Below are 22,854 nucleotides of genomic sequence, written 5' to 3' on the forward strand. Positions count from 1 at the left end.
TTGCACTGTATGGTCTACTCAGATACTCTGTGAGAAGGGAGTTTGGGTTTCAGAACAGCCAGAAATGCTGCTAGGAAGAGCCAGGTCCATCAAAGCAAGATTTATATAAACAAGTCATTTCTTCTGCAGCTCCACACATGGCCTCAGGAAAAATACTGGGAAAATAATAACTTGAAATTCAAATTTGATTCAAATGCAAGTTAAGCTACTTCACCCCATGAAAGAACATGTGAAGCTGAGGAGCTTTAAACTCTGGCACTGAGCTGATAGCCATCCCACAATACAGCAAGAGTGAAAACAAATTACAATTTAGCAGTTAAACAAAAAGCACAAAAGAGAAAAGCAGAATGCAGCAAATAGGATGTAAATTATAAATAAAGCCTGTTTTTAAATATTTGCTTTCACTCGTTCTGTAAAATATTCAAGTTTTCAGTAAATAAAAAATTAAAATAGTTCAAAGATGAGAGGCAGAATTACAAATAAAAAGCTAGAAGAGGTAAAACTCACAGGATAAAGAATTAATTCCAACCTCTTCAATTTAGAAATGTTTGTTCCATGTATGTGACAAAAACAGTGCAAATATTTGTAAAGGGACCTGTGGCTAGCAGCTGTTAAAACTGTAGAATTTAAACAAAGATCCTAATAACACCAGAACAAAAACATGTTTTTTTGACTCTGGGCATCTCATTATTCTAAAAAACAGTATCAAATCGTTCCTGTTAGTGTGGAAGTGCAGGTAGTTCCTGAGCTTTTTTCCATCTATTTTAAACAGGGTCACCTTCTGAGGTGGAAGTTGAGTGTTGTCACTGGGGCTCAGGATGCTTCACAGACAAAAGCTAAATCAGAGGAAGACAAATATCACTGCACAGGGAGAATGGTTAAAAGCTCCAGTTAATGAATGACAGCCAAGCAGTGTCAGCAGCATTATTTGCTGCCCAGGATGTCTGGCAGAGCAGGGCAGGGCCCTCCAGGACACAGCTGATTTCCAGCTGCCTGAAAGGCAAAGGAACCACTCCTGACTCACCCTGACACCTTTACCAGGCAACTGAACCATTTCTGCTGATCTCCCACTCAGAGATAACCAAAATATCTGCTGTTCCCCACAGTGTTTGAAATGTAGGAAAGCCCAAAAAAAAGGTATTGAATGTCAATCTTTTCCACAGTTTCTATATAAATAGCCAAAAAGAATGTCCTCACCAAGGAGATAAGTCATCCAAAACCACAAAGAATGTGTTTAAAGGGGTGCAAGAATTAACACATCATCTCTGAATGGCATCACTAGACAAAGACTCCAAAAAAAATTAGTCTTTTGCATACAGTGCTCTTACCTGAAAGAATATAAAACACATCCCCTACCTCATGGCATATTTTCTTGTATTTTAGTAATGCTGTTTTCCAACACAGCTGGTCCTGACTAAACAGATTTAAAGATTCATCCATTCCAGGACTATAAAGGATTATTGTGATTATCTAGTCTGACTTTCTGCAGGGCACATGCCATAGAAACTTGCTCACAGATTGCTGCAACGTATTTCCTCCAGTATAATGGGGCAACAAATAATTTAAAACACAATCCAGTCTTGTTTTAAAGATGTTAGGAATAAAGAAACAACTGCTTTCTGTGATTAATTTATTGCTAATCACCCTAATTATTAAAATGTGCCTTCAATACTATTCCAAATTTGCATGGCTCTACTTTGTAAATACTGGATTTTGCACTATTTCATTTTTTTTTTACAGAACTGACAGATAACCACAAATATCAATCATCTACCTGCAACCCTCCTCCATATATCCATTTATAAGTCACAATAGGCTGACTCCTCACTCAACCTTTGCAGTTTGTCTGAGCAAATGTACAAAGTAATCTCTTCACTCTGTCAGGCTTCTGCTCGAACATTATTCTCACTTTTATTTATTTAATTATCTCTCTATTTTTGTCTTTTACATATCAAGATGTGGATAAACAGGCAATTCTTTCAAACAATTATGAGAATATCCAGAAAACACGGTAATTTTTAAAGGCTGGATTTGACTCTTTTTACACTAGAAATTACAAAAAATAGAAAAATAATTTAAATCAAAAACTTGCAGGAAAGAGAAATTGAATGATCTCTTATTCATGGCAAATAAAATAAGGAATAATGAGCAAGAGGGAAAATTGAATACAGGTTTCAAAAAAAACCAAACCTTTAACACACATGGGCCAAAAAGTACGGAATTTTTGAGAGGAAGCAAAATATCCACTGTGGCAGATTTTTTTAACAGACAACACAAGCACATGTTGAAAATACCATAGCTGGACATGACCTTGATTTAAAGGACTCAGATGGATTAGATAACATGGAGATGCACTCCAGGTTCCCCCTCCTAGGATTCCCGATCATCATGGATCACCTCAGAATTTTCTTGGCTGTTCCCCCCATCTATTCTGAAGAGAACACTGCAGAATCAGTAGCAGCTGCCCAGCAATCACCTCATTAATTAATACAGAGAATTTTTCAATTATTCTCCCCCTCTGCCTCTCCAGATGCCCCTTGTCTAGAAAGGCAAAACTCCTTATCCTCTTAGCTGTCAAAAGCAAGGAAGAGGCTGATGTTGGATTGGTTTGCCATAATAATGTTTCATCATGCTAAGTGTCACTGCACCTCAGGACACAAACACCATCTGTGGGGCCTTTCTATATTTGGATGTATTGGAGTCGGTGCTGTTTAGATGAGCCAAGTATCTGACAGAAACCACACAATTTCTCAACTAATCACTGTTTAACTTCCTATTTCCGCATCATCAGCAATTTCTCTGTCACTGATTTTTCCTGATTCCTATGAATAAGACTAGTGAATAATAGACTAGAACACATCACTGCAGCTCCTATTACAACCAACAGCATTGAATAAAAATACTCCATTTTCAACTGCTTTGCTATCAATTCACTTGTTTTTTAACTACTTAGTAAGTGCTAGATTTAATTCTACACTGTTAATTTATTTAATCATTGTGTCAAGGGAGAGTTAGTTAATAGCATCAGATACTGGAATTCCAACTAGATAAAAGGAGAATGTTTTCCTTTGTGGGCGGTCAAAATCTAGAACAGACTTTTTCCAAGAGGTGTTGTGGGTTCCTGTAGTGGTTTTGGTTCACCAATTTGAGATTTCCCAAACAATGCACCAATTTATGTGGTGGGTTTAGTGCTGCCCAAATCATCAGTGCACCCACTAGAATTATTTACTCATTTCTTGCTGTGAGATAGGAATTAGGAGGAAGGCAAAGCAGGGTCAAACTTTTCTTAAAGAATTTTATTAACAGAACTAAAAGAATAATAAGAATCAGAATAAAAACTTCAGAACAATTCTCCTCCTCCCTACACCCTCTTTTCGTTCCCACTGACAATATCCAGAAATAATTCAGCCAGTTTACTATTTTTAAAATAGTCTATTTCCAGTTCACTCAGGGAGAGGAGTCTCTTGTCATGCTATGGGGAGGTCTCCACAAGAAAACAGTTCTCCCATGGCTCTAATGCCACAGTGAATCAGCTGCCTGGGAGAATGGAAATCTGACCACTGTGTAAAAAGTCCCTCCCCTTGACTCACAGTTTTACCCACAACTGTTTTCCAGGGCTCAGTCTTTGGCTAATGGGGTGAGCTGTTCAGAAGCAAAGGTTCTCTTTATCTATCTCTGAGATCATCTTCCTCTCTGGGAACAGAGATGTTCTTCCCTGGGAGCAAAGGGTCTTCATCACCCTTCTTGCTCTGTTCAAACTTCTCATGGGATCACAGCTACTTCAACATCTGCTAGTTCAGCATGGGTGCCTTTGCTCATGTCTACAATTTGAACACTCCACCCACCCATGCTTCTCAATGAGTTGCAGGGAAAAAAGAGTCTGATGTATCAATCATATCTTCAGCATAGCCTCACAGGAGAATTTCAGCCCAGGAATAAGGCATCTCCTCATCCCCTCCCATCTGGGACCTGACTCTCCTTTACTGAGCTTTGTGCCTTCATGTTGTTTCTCTACCTGTCTTCCCTCTGTCCTTTTCTTTTAGTCAAGAGGGAGAATCTCTCGATGTTTGCAGGTCTCATCTGTGCACTGAGAGTTAATATCTCACCCAAGGCCTGCAAACAGCTGATCAGTGCTGGTGAGATGGCAGCAGCCATGGCCAGCCTGGCAGTGGGGCAGGGATCAGTGCTGGTGAGATGGCAGCAGCCATGGTGCAGCCTGGCAGTGGGGCAGGGATCAGTGCTGGTGAGATGGCAGCAGCCATGGTGCAGCCTGGCAGTGGGGCAGGGATCAGTGCTGGTGAGATGGCAGCAGCCATGGCCAGCCTGGCAGTGGGGCAGGGATCAGTGCTGGTGAGATGGCAGCAGCCATGGTGCAGCCTGGCAGTGGGGCAGGGATCAGTGCTGGTGAGATGGCAGCAGCCATGGCCAGCCTGGCAGTGGGGCAGGGATCAGTGCTGGTGAGATGGCAGCAGCCATGGCCAGCCTGGCAGTGGGGCAGGGATCAGTGCTGGTGAGATGGCAGCAGCCATGGCCAGCCTGGCAGTGGATCAGTGCTGGTGAGATGGCAGCAGCCATGGTGCAGCCCAGCCTGGCAGTGGGGCAGGGATCAGTGCTGGTGAGATGGCAGCAGCCATGGTGCAGCCTGGCAGTGTGCAGGGATCAGTGCTGGTGAGATGGCAGCAGCCATGGCCCAGCCCAGCCTGGCAGTGGGCAGGGATCAGTGCTGGTGAGATGGCAGCAGCCATGGTGCAGCCTGGCAGTGTGCAGGGATCAGTGCTGGTGAGATGGCAGCAGCCATGGCCAGCCTGGCAGTGAGGCAGGGATCAGTGCTGGTGAGATGGCAGCAGCCATGGTGCAGCCTGGCAGTGAGGCAGGGATCAGTGCTGGTGAGATGGCAGCAGCCATGGCCAGCCTGGCAGTGGGCAGGGATCAGTGCTGGTGAGATGGCAGCAGCCATGGCCAGCCTGGCAGTGTGCAGGGATCAGTGCTGGTGAGATGGCAGCAGCCATGGCCAGCCTGGCAGTGAGGCAGGGATCAGTGCTGGTGAGATGGCAGCAGCCATGGCTCAGCCCAGCCTGGCAGTGGGGCAGGGATCGGTGCTGGTGAGATGGCAGCAGCCATGGTGCAGCCTGGCAGTGGGCAGGGATCAGTGCTGGTGAGATGGCAGCAGCCATGGCCCAGCCTTGCTGCAGGGCTTGTGGCCTCCCCTCCCCTAGGTCTGGCCACCGGGCCAGGAGATTGGAGAACTTCTCTCTGCAAATGCTGGAAGCAAGGGAGCTTTTTCCCTGGCTTGCTTGTTTTTAACATGTGTGTTTATAGAGTCATGTTCAGCTTTCTCAGTAGTTTAACAAGTTGTCAATTCTCAAAAGTAATCACTGATTGGTTTTTGTCACACACAGAGGGACCTCTTAGCAGCTCCTCTCAGAAAAATCCCTTCCATGAGCAGCTTCTTCCCTCCTCACCAATAGTCAAATGTGCAAAACCAGCACAATTCTTCAAAAATATTCAAAACTCAACTGGACAAGATCCTCAACAAACTACTCTACTAGGGTCTGCTTTGGGGAGGAGGTTAAACTGGAGACCCCCAATTGGAAGTTCCTTCCAATCTATGCAGTTCTGGGACTCTCTGCCTGTAAAACTGAAGGCAGTTATACTCCCTGTGAGCCAGGATAATGTTCTTCACCTAATTCTATCTGATTTTTAAAGCTGAAAATCCCATGATGAAGATAACAAGCAGAGCAATAACCTAAGTTCCACAATAGAACAGCCTGCAGTTACAAAAATAATAATTCTGCCATTAGACGAATACCAATAATATAAAAACTCTTTTTCTTGGTAACAACTCAGTTATGACATTGAAATTTAACACTGTAGCAGGTCAGTCCATTTAATCCACCAGAAATTCCTGAATTGCCTTCTGCTTCACAATAGGATGAAGTTGCACTGCAATCCTTCCTATGGCAGGAGCTGTAAAATCAAATTTCTTCCCTATATGTAGCCGCTTATATGTAAGAATTTTTTTTTTTTTTTTTTTTTTTTTTGTTAAACTGAGTTCAAACTGGTAAAGAGGTTCAACATAATAGGGAAGAGGGGTAGAAGAAATCAGAAAAGGAAAGATGATGGCTGAGATTATTCAACCTGTCAGAAGTTCCTGGCCAAGCCATCTTGAACACCTAGCAAAAGATGTTCCACAAGGCACTGCTCTCTCATTTCCTCTAATAAAATGGAGGAACTCCATTATAAAATGGTGCCATCCACTGCACAATAATACTCTCAAAAAAGCAGCTGAGATAGTACCAGTGTTTGCATTGGAAAGTGTAAATGTATAAATGTTAAACATGAAGTATAAATATTTCAGCTTATTGTCCATGAGTAATAGAATTCCAGCTTTTTTTTTTTTTTTTTTTTTTTTTTTTTTTTTTTTTTTTTCCCAAAGCCTGTCAACCACCTAGATATGCATTTCCCAGATTTACTGACAAAAAAATCCCCTTGGAAAATAGTAGTGGAATGTGTTAGAGGTGTTAAAAAATTATATCTTAAAACAGGGTATGGCTTTTCTAGGATAAATAAAACTGACAAGTAGAAAAGATTTATTTTAGATTGCTTCACACAAGAGAATTCTTTTTAAAAAAGGAAAGTACATAATGTCTGTGTTTCCTCTTTCTGCAACTATTTTAATACTAGCATTCTGTTCTTTATCTAACACAGCAATGCACTGGCTTCAAAAGAAATATCAAATCACAATTATATGTTCCTTCCAGAATACTATGCTGTTAACAGAATAACTGTTAAACAGAAGCCTTGCATTTAGCTGTGTTTCTAATGTAGATTTACATGATGACAGCAGCAGTATCACAGTGAGAGCTGACAAGCCTGGCAATTATTGTCAGATCCGAGACAGAACACTCACCAGCTACTTCAGAATGTGACACCAAAATCCAACCACAAGCCTAAGTGGCTCATTAAAATCATCCTCCTGACTCTAAACTTGTCAGTGATGCTGTTAGTTCCCCAAAAACAAACTGCCATTCTGTTTCTGCTCTGTGACACAAGGACCAGACAAAAACTGGCAGAAAACTTATTGTTTGGTTTCTATCTTCTTAGCACTTGATTGGTCACAATATTTTCCTCTTTTGAAACGCAACTCAATGTCCCCATTTCCCTTCTGCCTCTTCAAGCAATAACTGCAACATCTCTTTACATCACTCCTTGTCAGCTAAATGAATTATCCAGTCAATTTTTTAATTGCAGGAAAAATAAGGTCAACAATTTTTTTATTGTCCTCTTTCAGAAAAGTTAAAATTACGACAATAATTGAGTTATTTAGGAAAGCAAGAAGTACCCAACAAAACTCAGGAAATAAAAGAAACCACACTAAAGTTTTGTCAAAATAAAGACTGGGATTGACTGGGAAGTGCCTGACAGGGAACCAGGAAAAGGGAGATGAAAAGTTAATGAGAAGCTCAGATTAGGATCCTGTAAAAAAATGAGACAAAACAGGACAGATGATGAGAAAGAATCAGATGGAAGAAATGGGGTAGCTGAACTTACTGCATAAAAGTACAAATTAAAGTTTCCCAATACTTAAGGTGGGGTTTTGTCTATTGAACATCTGAGGCCACTGAATAATTGACAGGAGTTCTGACAGACTCAGGGCACTGGTCCTGGGAGCAGAGTGATGAGACCAGTCTGAACTGAGCTGCCACCCTGCACGGGGCTTTGAGAGCTCCACAAAGGTGACAGGGCTTGATGTCTTCTAAAAAAGCACATCTTATGTAAGAGGCACCTCCCTATTCAAAGTGACAGGTTCGTTTCTTTTTCCTTTTTTTTTAAATTATATTTTAGAAATATAAAGATATACTACATCTTTCTAAGGAACCAGCATGTCCCATAACTTCCAAGACCTAAAGTTTCCATCACCACATACATTTAAATGAAATTAAAACACTAATAATATCTACATATGATAAAGTGTTTGGTTGTTAAAAAAAATCCCAAACTCACACAGTGTGTAAAATCTTATTTTCCTCTTCCCTCTCTTCCATTCTAACAACTATTCCATAATTAACATTTTTATTTTATTTACAGTAATTTCATTAACTCTGTCATGAAAACCTGCCACACATATTCCTTTACAACATCCTTTTCATTAGTGAACACACAGAAAGATTAAAAAGAAACCTTTGCTGTTCTTCCCCTGTTTACCCAGAAAATAAGGTAATTTTCTTTTAGTAATATCAGCCACTATTCTATGCTGCATTTTAGAAGTTCATTAAATTCCCTCTAAGCAGCTTTCCAAGCATGTCCTCTTAATGAGAAAATAACAAGTCTGTTTGACATTACCAGTAAAGGAACTTACCAGCACTAAACACTTACTGGGCAGAATCTCACCTGCAGGGAAACTTCAGTGGAAGGTAATTGGCCATAAGCACTTCAAACTAAACTTGAGCTATTCAGGTCAAAACAAAAATTATGACACCAGCAATGTTACTACTTGACTCCATAAAAGAGGTAACTTCTCTGTTTAAAGTGGCAGCTTCCCTGTGTACTCTGCACAGCCTGCCAGGTCACATATAGGCCAGAAAAACTTTATTGATTATTACCTCAAGTTCTGGGACAACTAAAAAAAAAAAACCAAAAAAAAAAAAAAAAAAACCAAAACAAAAAAAAAAAAACCACCAAAAAACAAAAAGAAAGGCAGAGATGGATTCCCAAAATAAAATTACTGCTTTCAAACCTTTACTGGCCTACCATAAAAATTATTAAGTGTTGTCAGTAATAGATACAGAAATATAGAACACAAGTTTCTCTTCTAGGACTTTAACACCTGTTTATGCACCTGTACACAGTAAAGTGAGCTTAAGCTAATTCATGTAAGAAAGTTGGAAGAATTATTTTTAAATTAAGAAACACATTCAGTAATATCATAATGATAAACCTGCATCTTTGATAAGCATCACTGGCAGGGCACTGAGCCTTGGGCAGCTCAGACTCCCAGCCAGGACCCCGTGGGTGCTCCGTGCCCACCCCACTGCTGCTTGCTGAGGGGCAGGGCAGCAATGTCACAGGCAGGAAGGGACAGCAGGGGACAAAATGCCTCTCACAGCAGCAGTGCCACCCTACAGCAGTGTGGAGAGTCCAGAGAGATGTTAAATAAGTGACTCTTTGCTTGTGACAGGATGCAGGCTCAGCTCTGTTCCTGAATGCCTCTTGCACAGACTAAAGAATAGGAATTCACAAACCCCCCACATCACCTCTGAGGACTTATCAGGAAGAATAAATTGAAATCTGCTCCATCAACCACAATTTAATTTAGATCAAACAGCCAATGCTAGAACAGCAAAGTACATAAAAGACACCACTGTTTGCCCTGCTCTGTGAGGGGCTTTGAACTCAGACTTCTGTCGCTTTGCTGAAACAAACACACACTTCAGGTAACAAACTCAGGGCTCAGCATCTTCCAGACTTATGAGAAGCTCTTTCAGCTCGGGGAGATTGCAAAACTCACACTCAGCTCAGCAAAACACAGTGAGAAGAAAGAATTAATATAGATATATTAGCCCTAGGAAGGCCTGTGCCAAGTCAGATGAGCACACACTCTTAACAACTGTGGGTAAAACTTTGACCAAAAGTAGACCTTAAATACTATTTTCATAAGCAAGTAAATTTCTTTGAAGTTATTACTTCTCCCTTATCCCTACACTAGAGGATGCTCCTTGGTGTCTGCAGCTGCTGTGCAACACCCCAAAGCCCTCAGCCATAGCCCTGGGGGATGCAGGGAGAGGCTGGGCAATGCTTGGGCACCTCCAGCCCTCGCTGTGCCCCTGGCAGCAGCAGGAGCTGCTGTTGCAGCCACACAAACTACAGACTACATCCACAGGAAGCCACTGATACAAAGAGCTACACATATATTATCAGAAAATAATACAATCCTACACATGATTTATGTTTTCTATTATTCCAGTGGCAGTTTTTTCTGTAAAATGTATTAGATCTAATCTAAACACTCTGGATCTTGATCCATTAGTGGCAGTGAGCACTGGAAGTAAGAAGAAATGACTGTTTTATAAACTGTTAGGCTAAGTACATCTACCTTTTGGAGTTAGTTCTTTACATCATCTTGTTGGGTTCCTGAGATAATCTTTTTCACTTTTATTTACATATATCTATGACAGAAACAACAGGATGGGAATGCTGGAGCAGCTGTCTCAAAGCTTTATTCTATCACAATTATCAGTCTCATTTTACAGAGCCAAGCAAAGGAGATGGAACAGCTTCAGCAACAGCAGATGAAGCTCTCTTTGTTACAAAGTTTTTTAACAACTTTCTAGCCAATAGCACAATATTAACAGCTGACAAGAATTTGCTCTAGCCAATTAATATACTTCTGTGTACCTCTTGCTTTGAACAATGCACGTTTGTAATAGCTTAAACCAATGGATAAACCTTCCTTATTAAGCTTACATATTCCTACTGTCTTGCTTAACATTAACACATTTTCCTGAAGCCCATTTCTACACAGCTCACAGCCCTATTGTTTCTTGTCCTTGCATCTTCAGCATTCTTGCACTTCTCTATCCTGAGATTCACTTTCACACAGCTTTGAGAGTTTTATACCTTTTCTATTTCCCACATCATTTGATAGACTTTTTTCCTCTTGAAGGCAGTATGTTATTTTCAGGGATAAGCATACAATCTGAGTATCTTTCTCACTAAACAGTACAGTGATGGCAGTAACAGCAACTGAAGATTTGTAATCAAACTTGGCAATCTTTTCATATTTAATCAACTTTTATGACTGAACCCAAAGCTGTATCTACGGCCAACCAGCAAGCACAAAGCTCTACTTTAAATTTAAAACAAAACAAAATCACCATGAAATTTACAGGAAGATGAACACAAAAAAATGTGAGAAGCTGAGTTTCAGTATTCTCACAGAAATCTCTCCCAAACTTTTTTATTTTTCATTCTCTGTATTCCTTGTATTTTAAGCAATCTGTATGTGTAAAACCTAGCATGATTAATTTCTATTAAACATTAAAGCTTTAGTTAACAGACAGAAGAATTTCTGAAAGGAAAACACATTTCTCCAAAGGCCATGAATCACTATTAGCTAAAAATTAGATGTAACAACAATCATTTAAGATATTATGGGAGCTGTTTCCAAAGATATAATTTATATTAATTTCCCCCTCTTCATTCTGACAGTCCCAAAAAAACCTGTATTATGATAAATCTGCTCAAATAAAGTCAACAACTCCAGAAAATGTGGATAAACAACTGAAATTAGCCTTGCTTTCTCTGTCTGTGCTTTACAGTAGTTTTTGATTGCATGACCACATCTAGAATCTCTTTGTTTTGACTGTTTTGACTGACCCAGGAACAACCATTCTGATTCATTTGTGGATCAGCTTGCAGTTCTTAGGGCTACAGTTCTTAGTTCACTAAAAATTATTCAAACCTTACCATAAAGGATGATAATTCCCATTCCTAATATTTCTACATAACATTGAGCATCCAGGTGCTTCAAGCCTACAGTATTTTTGTGAAAACATATGCAAAACTAGAGATGTATCACCTTGGTTTTACAGAGAGACTGAAGTTATTATCAGAACCCTTAGGGACAAAGCAGACTGGACTGGGAACACTGGCATTTCCCTGGTTCTTGGATGTTTGCCTTCACCACCCTGCTCATATCTCTAGGACAGTGTTAATTTACCAATTATCCCTACATTATATCCAGTCATGTGGATGGAAGTTGAAATAAGAAAGAAGAAACGGTCTTTAAGAATCTTAAATATTTTTGCTTCACTTTAATACCTCATGAAAAATTATTTGTCTATTCATTTGCCAGGCTTACTAGAGAGTTTTTAAATTAAGATACATTTCTATTCCTGTTTGTCCAGCCAAGTGCAACAATGCAGAGTAATCAGATTTGTCAGCCCAAGTGCTGGCTGTCCACTGCTGCAGCCAGAGTGTTTGCTCACTGTCACTCCAGTCACAAGGATTTAGTCCACTTGTGCTACACTGATCCATATAACACTGGTTTTTCTATCCCTCTCATCTGTGAAACTTCCTGCTACCCACTCCTCTTAGAAAAATAAATATAATTTGGTTACACATAAATATATTACAATAACTGTGAATCATTGTAATTGTTAGATGCAAGTTGCCTTTTTCTCTGTCTTCAGGATACTAACAGCAGAAAGTGAAAAATCAGGGTAAGACTGAAGGACCATGTGGTCCTTGATACCACATGGACCACAGTACCATCCAGCCTGCCAAAAGGACAGATGTTCTTTGCTTTTATACTGAAAAGCAATTTCAGTCTTCTATGAAATGAAATCCACACTGTTGTTTTAATTCCAGTAAATACCCACTGGGGATGATCAGCGTTTTCCTTTGTAAGCCCTACCCATGCACAGCACCTTGCTCACTCACTCAAAAATGGCAGATTGCCAGTCTCTCCTAGCCCTTATCCTCCACTCTTAATTTTCTGTCTTTAAAAACCAAACCAAATCATTTTGCTTTCTCAAAATACATCTTTGGTATATTAAATTCCAACCACACTACCATTTGCCTCTATTTCAAATGCAATTCTCTAACATCAGCAGACTTGGACCAGCTCAGGTGATTCTCTCCAGTGACAGATGAAGAAGCTCTCAAACTTCTGTTCAATTTTTTTATTAAAACCTTCCCTTGACTTAATGTAATTCAATATTCAGTGTGTTCACAGTGCAAAAGAAACTGTTTGAAATCATCTGCAGGTCAGTCACAGGTTTCCCCTGGATAAATTCTGTTTCCTTGTTGTTTTTTCCCAGGTGGTCTTATGCCAGCATTCAATAAAATCAAATTCTCATGTTTTAATGTCACACGAGTACTTTACATGTGTACTGTAGCACTGTTTCCAGCATGCACACTAGATATTGTTCTAAGAGGCAAGAGCTCTTTGTTAACTACAAACCAGCTAATATTTGAAAAAAATAATCTAAAAACCCCCTCCAAATCCCCACACAACTTGCCATGAGTGTCAACATCAGTAATACAACTACTCTATTTTATTTACCAAAACAAAAGAGCATATCAATACCTCCCATATCAATGACTAAATAACATTTCCCTACAAAGCAAAGGATTATAAAATACCCCGCATGTCATTTGTCACAGTAGGACTTGCAAAGGACACCAGAAGGTGACTTACATTTAATTCTGTCTTTACTTTTAAAATCTATTAAAATCTATCCATCTCCATGGTAACTTAAAACATGTATTCCTCCCACACAGTTTGATTGATAGTTCATAGTTTTTGTTTTATAGTCAACCTTTCATTTGTTTGAAAATACATAAAAATTGTCTAGTTGATCCTAATAATCTTTAATGATACCATAAATCTGTATGTGGCAGTAAATAAAAGGTAGTGCATATATGGCTCCTTGTTATACTGTTGTTTAAACCCAATAAACTGTCATAACATCCTGTGGTCTTCAAAGCAAAATAACTTTCAAATCAATTATAATAGATTTTCAGATTTTAATGGCATAAGACTTGCTTACAAACTAATTTTATTTTGCTCTCCTAAAACTTCACACCTCCTTTTAATTCCTTAGAATCTTCCACAAATCACTATGAGAGAGTGACTACATAAAATTCCTTAAAATTAAGGAAGGCAAAAATAATAATTATGGGAACCTGTTATAACCTTAAAATATGAAGCACTTGAACTGAACTTAAGCAAGTTAGTGCTAAAGAGAGAAGCACTGAAATGGATTGCATTTTATAGCAGGAACCTGATAAATATTAAGTGTGATTTCTACATGAATACTGCTCTTCTGAGGAAAAAATGTAGAAAAAGGTCATGACATCCAGTAAAAAACTCCAAGAAACCACAGCTAATAAATTGATGCAAATTCAAATCTCAATTCGACAAAGCAAGAGAAGATCTTCTACTCAACTTTCCAACACACCCAAGCAGTGTAAAAGTCTCTGATTTTAGCTACAAAACCTTCTAATTGCCTAAGATAAAGAGCAGATATAAATCACACTGTGACACTTTTACATTGAGGTCTTTATTCTGGTGCCCACAACTGAAGAAAGATGGGACAGACTGGAGCAGGTCCAGGGGAGGGGCACAAAGATGATCTGAGGGCTGGAGATCCTGGCCTTTGAGGAAAGACCAAAGCAGCGGGGTCCTTTCTCCCCCTGAATCCCATCCCAGTACTGCAGTACCAGCACAGCCTCCCTAAGAGGATGGAGGCTCTGGGTCCACAAGAAGACACAGGGAAAAGACAAAGGGCAATGGGTGCAAATTGCACCAGAAGAGTTATCATCCCAATGTGAGAAAAGAACACCTTTCAATAAGAACGACCATTGACTGGATTTGGACAGGGTGCAATCTCATGTAGGATCCTTTCTGACAAAAGGCTGGGGCAGATGACATTTCAAGGTCACTTTCAACTGTGACATTCCATGGTTTACCTGCATCTTCCCACTCCACGAGTAAAGACACTGAACTATAAAAATATCCACTTTCAGCATACAATGCTGGAGTGTTCATCATTCTGCATTCTCCAAATCATTCTGCATATGCCCATCACAACCCAATCAAGAAAAATCTTCAAGTATTTTCTAGTAATCAAATAATAAATCTGCTAAAAGCCTCAGATTCAGTTGCTAAGCAATGAGATGATTTCTCAGTGCACTGTTCCCTCTGAGGAACTGGATGCTCCTGGAAGTGGAAATATTTACTCATAGTTTTCCTTATATACTGGGCAGCACTTAATGAGACTATCAGCTGCCCTAAACTCCTATCTGAGCTCCTGATCACTCCACAAAGATTCATCCTTCACTCCAAACATAGAAAGATATAAAAATATCTATACCAGTGCCAAACACTGTTACGCAGAGTCCTGTCTTCTAAAGTGATAACTCTGAGTCTCTCTGCCAGTGTCAACTGAGGCCAGACAAGCTCTTCAGATTCTTTTAAAATGATTCTCACAAACCTGAACAAGCACCCTAAAGGAATTTTCCTTCAAGGTAACCTTGAAAATGATATGGAAGTGAAAAAGAGGAAAGAGGGCCACGTATACAACCAATACTGATTCTGTACATCTGTCTTGGTACAAATACCTCGTCTTTCCAGGAGTTTGCTTGCACAGAATTTAGGAGTGTATTTAATATGTTCTGCCTTGACTTGAAGAAATTCTTAAAGGGAGACCTTCTGATGCAGCACATCCATTTTAGGTAATGGCACATTTTCTTCTGTCTACATATTTCAGAAAATCCATCAGCAATTCCATGTTTTATCAGATATGGAGCAAAGTGCATCTCACTGAATAAAAATGTCTCCTAGAACACTTCCCATAAGAGTAAACTACCTCAGTGATTCAGTGAATGGCATTTTTCAAGATGAGTTTTAACTAGTGCTTCAATTTTAGGGACAACTGAAACCACCCAAATCACATAGCTGCAATTGCACAGAATCCTGCTACCCACTCTGTTCCTTAATAGGATCCCTCAGGAAATTTAAAAGGAGCCAATGGGAAACTGGTTTCGCATTGAGCTGGCAAAAATTCCATCTATTCCCAACACCATTAGGTCTTACTCCTGAAAGTAGACAAGAAGTTACCTCACACATCCCCTGCTCCCTTTTGCATAAAAGTAGCAAATTAACATTATTGATCTGACCAAAGTCTAAATTGGGCAATTATGTTTGGTCTCTCCACAGTCATCTGCTCTTTCAACAGAAATAGTCCTCACATCACATCCTAGACTCTGAGGAATTTTTTTACAGTTAAAATAGCTACTGTGCACCAACAGTGAGTTTCAGTGATCTCCTTAGCTGACTTAAAAACTCACAGGAGTCTTGTTTGACCTAATTAACAAAAGCCTACAGAGAACTTGCAGATCCTTTATTTAGAAGTAGTATAAAAATAACAAATCTTATCAACACATACAGGGTAAGAGAGAAAGTTAACAACCTTACTTGTATCATTTTGCTGTCTCAACAGAAGTCAGTAGACTGGTGTGGGCAGCTACCCAAGAGCTGCACACACTCATTTCACTGTAACAAATGAATTTTGCATCTTTATCCACCTCTGTGCTTAAACAGGTCTCTCCATGGTTGGTTCTTGCTTTTCTACTCTCCTTGTCCCTTCAGAGTAGGCACAAGAGCAGGCTCAGCTTCTTACACTAATAATTTCACTTTTCCTTTATCCTCCACTCCAAATTAAGTACAGGACTGGGGAAGGGAATCACTGGCCTCTTTTGCTTATTGCCTTTGCAATATTGGGAAACAATAAGTAAAACCCTCTTCTAAATTTCTTAAGCTTTCACAAAAGGAAAATGAATGTCCAAATGAATCTAAAGAACAGCAGAGAGTATTGGAGCTGGGCAAAACACCACAAGATACTGGGTCTGTGCATCTCCTGACAGTAGCCAAATACACACCCACAAACACACACATCTGGCCAGCTGTGGTTAGCACTAACCCTGCCCACATTATCAGCAACTCCAGTGGCTACACAGTACACATTTGAAACACTGAGATCCACACTGAGAGTGAACTCCCTCCTAAATTTTACAACAGCAGTGAAAGTAGGAAAACCCAAACCAAGTAGGTCAAATAGAACAGTGGCTTTTTTTTGTCAGAAAGCAGCTACTAAATCTTTTTGTTTCAGTTCTTATCTCTAAAGTCTGGATACAGGATACAGCCTGGATACAGCCAGATCAAAAGGCAAATAACTACTTTCCATTTTCCAGTGGCATGACACTGCCTTGTCTGCACACAGATGACATTATGAAATAGGGGCAAATGTGCTCTTTACATAGAATCACAGAATGGTCTGGGTTGGAAAGGACCTTAAAGCTAACCAGCTCCACCCTCTGCCATGGGCAGGGACACCTTCCACTGTCCCAAATTGCTCCAAGCCCTGTCCAACCTGGCCTTGGACACTTCTGGGGATGGGGCAGCCTCATCTACTCTGGGAAACCTGTGCCAGGGCCTCACCACTCTCACAGTATAATTCTTTTTCCTTGTATCTAATCTGAATCCGACCTCCTTTCATTTGAAACCATTGCCTCTTATCCTACGCCTATGGACCCTGCTAAAAAGTCTGTCACTGGAACCATAAAAATCATATAATCCTTACTCCTTTATTAAAGAATAAATATTTAAGTTCTATTCCTGATTACTCAATTATTTTTAAGTAGGCACTGAATTTTTAACAAGGTTATATTTGTTTTATTTGTATTGCTTTCCAATTGGATAAAAACCTCTGGCATTTTCAAAAAAACTTGCTATTTTGTCAGCATTTAAAGAGTTATATGATCAGAATCCAACTACTCATAATTTGTTATCACAGTAAAGCAAACAACATATCATACATCCTTCTATTCCAAATTCATTTCAGGCACAGTCCTTTCTCTGTGAACTCATGGAAAGATGCCTTTTTCTCCTCAGACTAAAACCTGACTTTCTCCTTGATAGCAAAAAATTAAAAGAATATCACAGACCTGTGTAATGCAATGATCTCAGGCTAGCCTTTCTAATATATATTTCTCAGAAACCTAAATTAAAATTGCTGCTAAACTCCAGTAACTCAAACACATTCAAACTTCCCCATGCACAGTTTATTCCCAGTACTAGCATGGACTCTGTGATCAGAAGGAAGCAAGGAAGATTCCCAATATTTTACATCAACTAATTCCAACTAATTTTCTACAATTATCCTAAAGCTGTGCTTTACTTCACCCTTCCAGTTCTCACTGTTCTCCTCCTCTCTCCAATTTTCTGACAGCAGAACTTCCTTATCTTGGAACAACATAACATCCCTCTCCAGGCAGTGTTTAATCACTGCAGGCTCCCTGGGTATTACATCCCAGCTCCCATTGTTCAACTGAGAAACAAATACAAACTTTACAATGCACCTTAACAATACTTCCAAGGTAACAGCTGGGAATTTTAAATTGAAACAAACTTGGGTCTTTCAAACCACAATTCAGGTAGGGAGTTCACCAAAAAGCATGAGATGAACATTTGAGCCTATTTAGAGAGGTTCAGAGAGGCTGCACACATTGCCAGCCCCACTGACCAGTGAAGGGCCCTTTGCAGGCACTGACCTACTGAGAGTGTCTGTGCAACAACCAGCACTTGAATTCCCCTACAATAAGAAACTTTTCTACAAAGCTGAATAGGCACAGCAGCGTGATAAATAACATTAATTAAATTTCTTAGATGATTCTTATTACAGTTTGGGAATAATAAAAATTTCTGCTGGTGCTGATACAACAACAAGCAAGGATTTCCATTTAGTCTTTCAATGTATTTTAAGCTATGTCCTTACACAGTTTCAGCTTGAACACCAAGGATAAAATTCTCATTCCAGATCTGCAACAGGGACCTCAGTGCATTTCCTCAGGCTTCCAATTTACAGCCCTCATATGAGACAAATATCTGTTACCCACTTAACAGTGGTGTAAATTGTTCTTCTGCCAGAAAAGTTGTGGTACTGTATCAGTGGTCTGGAGATAAGAAATCACTGAAGGTGCTCAAACACTGGCAGCTTGGCCCAGGGAAGCTGGGGAGTCTCCATTCAGAACAAACTCAAAACCTGGCTGGTTTTTGAGTCCTGTCAGCCTGGTCTTGCTGACCCTGCTTGAGAAGGCAGCTGATGATTTCAAGAAGTCTCTTTTAACCTAAACAATTCTAGGATTATTTTTATATTAGAATTTTCAAATTTTTAAAGTTTTTGGGAAAAAAATACCCACAACACAAAACAATATGTTTTCTATTCAGAAGCTCTGCCAATTTATTTGTCGTGGAGCAGATGCTTCCTTCCAAATTTCTATGAGAACAGTAAATTCTTTCCCCTGTTATTTAAGAATACAATAATGTTTTGTGCAATGTTATAAGAAATATAATGAGCTACAATAGAAAGAAAAAACACTAAATGAAAGTTTATAGCTAGAGCTTTCTCTTTCCTTCCCCTCAAGGAACTGGTGTTAACAATAAAAAAGAAATACTTTAGTAGAAAGGAAGCTTAATTCATTTGTAGGTGAAATGATTCCCCTTTTTCCAATTTAATACTATTGCCAATATTACTGTTGTCATCTTCAGCTAACACTGGGGAGAGGAGAAGAAAAAAAAAAATCTTACAGGAAGAAAACAGAAAAGATCACTTTATTCCCATACACCATAGGCAAGTATGTGCAATGGAAAAAGGAGGAGTTCTAGATGTAAGAGTGGTATAAAACATGGCATATACCACATTCCCTGCCCCTCCTCCATTAGATCAGATGCTCCTTTCCAAGAAAAGGCCTCCAGGGACATCTGACCCTATAGAAGAACTGGGACCAGCAAGAGTAAAACTGATTCTGAAAGAATTGTTTGCTTTTTGAAGTGCAGAACACAGCTGGTTCTGCTGCAGAGGCACTAGACTCACTCCTCTGGATCATTCCTGGGTTTGTTTCCTAGACATGGAACTTGTAACTGCAGGTTTAAATGAGGAAACAAAGCTGCTGCAGCTCTATGTAGAGGTATTTCTCTAAAGGAAGGACAGGAAGGAAATGCAAGCTTAGACCACCTACAGTTCTTAATCCTAATCCTACAGGTAAGGCTTGCAATTACTAAGCTATAAAGAGAAAATAAATACCAGGAAAAAATACCTTCAAATGTTCAAGTTTTTTATCTGCTGTGTCATGGGCTTTGGCTATTAAAATGCAAGAAAAGAAGAGGGATGAAAGCAGAAGTAGGAGACATTATACTAAAAAGATATGTATAAAAGTCAATACACTTTTCCTAGTGTTTACTTATAATTTATGGAGGAACAATTGCACAAAACCTCCCATAGTTTAAATTCTTCTCCTTTCAGACTCTAGAAACTAAAACTACTACTTACAAACTGTGCTGAATAATTTTTGAAGTCTTTGATGGAACTTACAGAAGTATTATACTATATTATTTTTTATGTATTTAATAGCACTTTAAAATTGTTGCCTTTTTAAATAACAATGAAGTTTTCAGATCTGAAGGTAGAATTTCAGAATTGCAGAAATTTCCAACGTAGCCCATGTGACTCTCACATTATCCATTATTCTGCAGTTAGGGAACTCCCATTAAATATAAGGAATCCAACAATTCTGATGGATTTTGAATGTACAAAGGCAGGCAATATTTCTCCCAGGGTGTTAGAGATGTGCAAGGAGAGGAGCACTGCTCTTACCACATACAGCTGTTTCCAGAGCACAGCCCATTCCTGCAGAGTCGCTGTGACTTCAGTCACCACAGAATCTTCAAGAGGAACAACTGTTTCATATTGCCTGTAGAAAAAGAGGGGGAGAAATTAGGAAATGTACCCTGGAAAAGGTAGAAAAAGAAATATGACAGCACAGTAATTTGCAGCATTCTAGAACTTGAATTTGTTCAATATCAGGAGAATATCTTAAGAGGATCATTTTGTCTATTATAAAACTGAAGCAACTCCAGTCATAGCAACTGTTCCTCTGTGACAAGATTAAGGTTATGTGAAACATTTCCTGATTACCTGTTCAAAATATATAATTTCATTCTAATCAAGGTCAATTAAAAGTTTTAATTACTACAGTATGTTAAATTAACTGGCCTGTAAAGTGGGTTCCTTCACAATTTGGGTCCCTTCCCTAAGCCAGTCCACCCCTTTTTTCTCCCTCCAACAATGTTAGCCAATATCAAAACTACCCACAATTCCTGCTGTCTACTAACCTGTCCTATCCACAAGGCTTTTTCAACACTGCAGATGAAATCTGAAGGACCTATCCTTTAATCAAAAGAATAAAACTTGTTCCTTTGTGCTAAAGATTTTCCAAAACCATTAAGGGAGAACAACAAGGGTGGTTTGGACTGGAAGGGACTTCAAGGCTCATCTCATTTCACCCCCTGCCATGGGCAGGGACACCTTCCACTGCACCAGGTTGCTCCAAACCCCATCCAACCTGGCCTTGGACACTTCCAGGGATGGGGCAGCCACCACCTCCCTGGGCAAACCATGCCAAAGTTTCAGTACCCACAGACTAAAATAATGTCTTTTTAAAATGCAAACCCACCATCCCTTGTCTGATTCCTACAGACCCTGACAAAAGCCCTGTCCCCTGTGTGGTGTTCAGCTACCTCCCAGGTTCAACACATGCTCTGTTACTTCACAAGTACTTACAACAGAACTTGAAATATATTCTGAAATAAAGAATTTTTAAACAAAATAACAAAAACCCCCATGAAATAACCATGACCCTCCTGTTCAGAACAGCATTACACTCTGTTGTATCAATTGGTGCATGAGGCTTTGATATTTTAAACAGTGTATCAGCTTTCCTAATAAGTACCTGAACTGATTGCCCTTCACAAACTCTAAACTACATCAAGGACCAATTAACTAGTCATCACAGGGAACTGCTCCTTCCCCTAAGGAGAGTACACATTAGGAGTGGTTATTCTATGCAATACATATCATTTTATTACACCCCAAAATTACGAAGCATCAATATTACTGCTGCCCTTACAACCTTTACTGAGGCCCTCTGGGAGCAAATCTACAATTCAAGACTATCAGAAGTCACCTGTTTTCCAGCAGGTAGCTCACTAAGAGCCATTTAATACATTTTATCTCCCACATTTAATTTGTTGCCTCAGGTCACTATTTAAAACATTGCAATTATGAATCTCCCCACAGCAGCCTTTATGTGGAATATGTAAGTAAAAGCAGCAGTGAAAACACAAGATATTGATTCCAAGAGTCACAGTCAATCTCACAGGAAACTCTGCAGGTTCCAGAGCTCCCAGTCAGTAACTTCCCTGACATGGCATTGCCATCAGTGTTGTTATTCACATGAACTGAAATAACCCCACTGCCAGCAGCACATGAGCTGCAAACACAGAGAAGGGCAGAAGTTTTCAGCAGTGCACTTGAGTCACTCTTTGGGTGAGGGGGGAATGCTGGATCCTCTGGAAAACATTCAAGGTAACACAGCTACCTGTCAGCTATGAGTCTGAAAATCTGTAGATAAATGAGATGGGCTGTCTACTGGCTGCAGACTCCATAACAAACAGCAAAATACAGTATTTTGCCAATGAGAGAACAAGCAGAAATGGAAGAATACAAGTAGAGTTCTTTAAATGCATGTGGTTCAGATGATACCTCTGAAGTTACAGTTTTATGAGCCAAAGCAAACAAGAATAACCATCAGACCTGATCCTTGCTATATTAGAAACAAACAAACCACCTCTCAACTCTGTAGAATTACATTTAATTTTCAAACTCTCATACAAAAAAAAAAAAAAAAAAAAAGATACAATGAATTTAAATTACTCTAAGTTTCATTAATTATTTCTTTGTTTCCCTTCCAGATAAAAAGCACTGTAGCTTCTTAAAAAGGAGGAAAAATACTCACCCTCTGTTACTGACAATTGCCTTTTTCAAGTGAATATAATTTGCAGGAAAAATCCCCTGCAAGAGAAAAAAATCTGTATGTTAGAAAAACACATTTGCAGTTTTTAGCACTGGCAAACTAAACTACAATAAATAATTGCCAATATATCTATTAAAACCACCCCAAACAACCATTGTGTCAAAGCTGCCAGTCAAAACTCTGCATTCAGATTGCTAACAATTGACTGGTTTAGTCTGTCTTAGACCAGAACACCACACTGGACTAAACTCCTCCTGGGAAGATCAGAAAAGTGAGTGGCTCTTCTGCAGTTTGCAGCACAGCACCAGCAGCTCTGATGCTGCTCAGAGCTGATGCTGATTAGGGATGACACAGACAGAGGCTTAAAAAGACAAATTAAACAAAAACTAAAAGCCCACCATCAAATTTGCATTGAGG

At 39.5% G+C, this 22,854-nt stretch overlaps 1 protein-coding gene across 12 annotated transcripts in view; it reads right to left on the bottom strand.

The window, feature by feature from the left end:
• The window catches only part of DOCK3 (dedicator of cytokinesis 3), a 188,122-nt gene that overhangs the window by 136,110 nt on the left and 29,158 nt on the right, over window positions 1-22,854 (bottom strand). For 11 of the 12 annotated variants that reach the window (XM_079317228.1, XM_079317220.1, XM_079317224.1 and 8 more), the window contains exons 4-5: window positions 22,420-22,475; window positions 20,220-20,316 (exon numbers count right to left, since the gene is read on the bottom strand). In XM_079317228.1, coding sequence (XP_079173354.1) covers window positions 20,220-20,316; window positions 22,420-22,475 — 153 coding nt within the window. Of the gene's footprint in view, window positions 1-20,219; window positions 20,317-22,419; window positions 22,476-22,854 lie in introns of those variants that run through there. The other variant, XM_079317219.1, reaches the window with a different exon arrangement.

The sequence above is a fragment of the Erithacus rubecula genome (genome assembly GCF_903797595.1).
Source record: "Erithacus rubecula genome assembly, chromosome: 13".
NCBI classification, from domain to species: Eukaryota; Metazoa; Chordata; class Aves; order Passeriformes; family Muscicapidae; genus Erithacus; species Erithacus rubecula.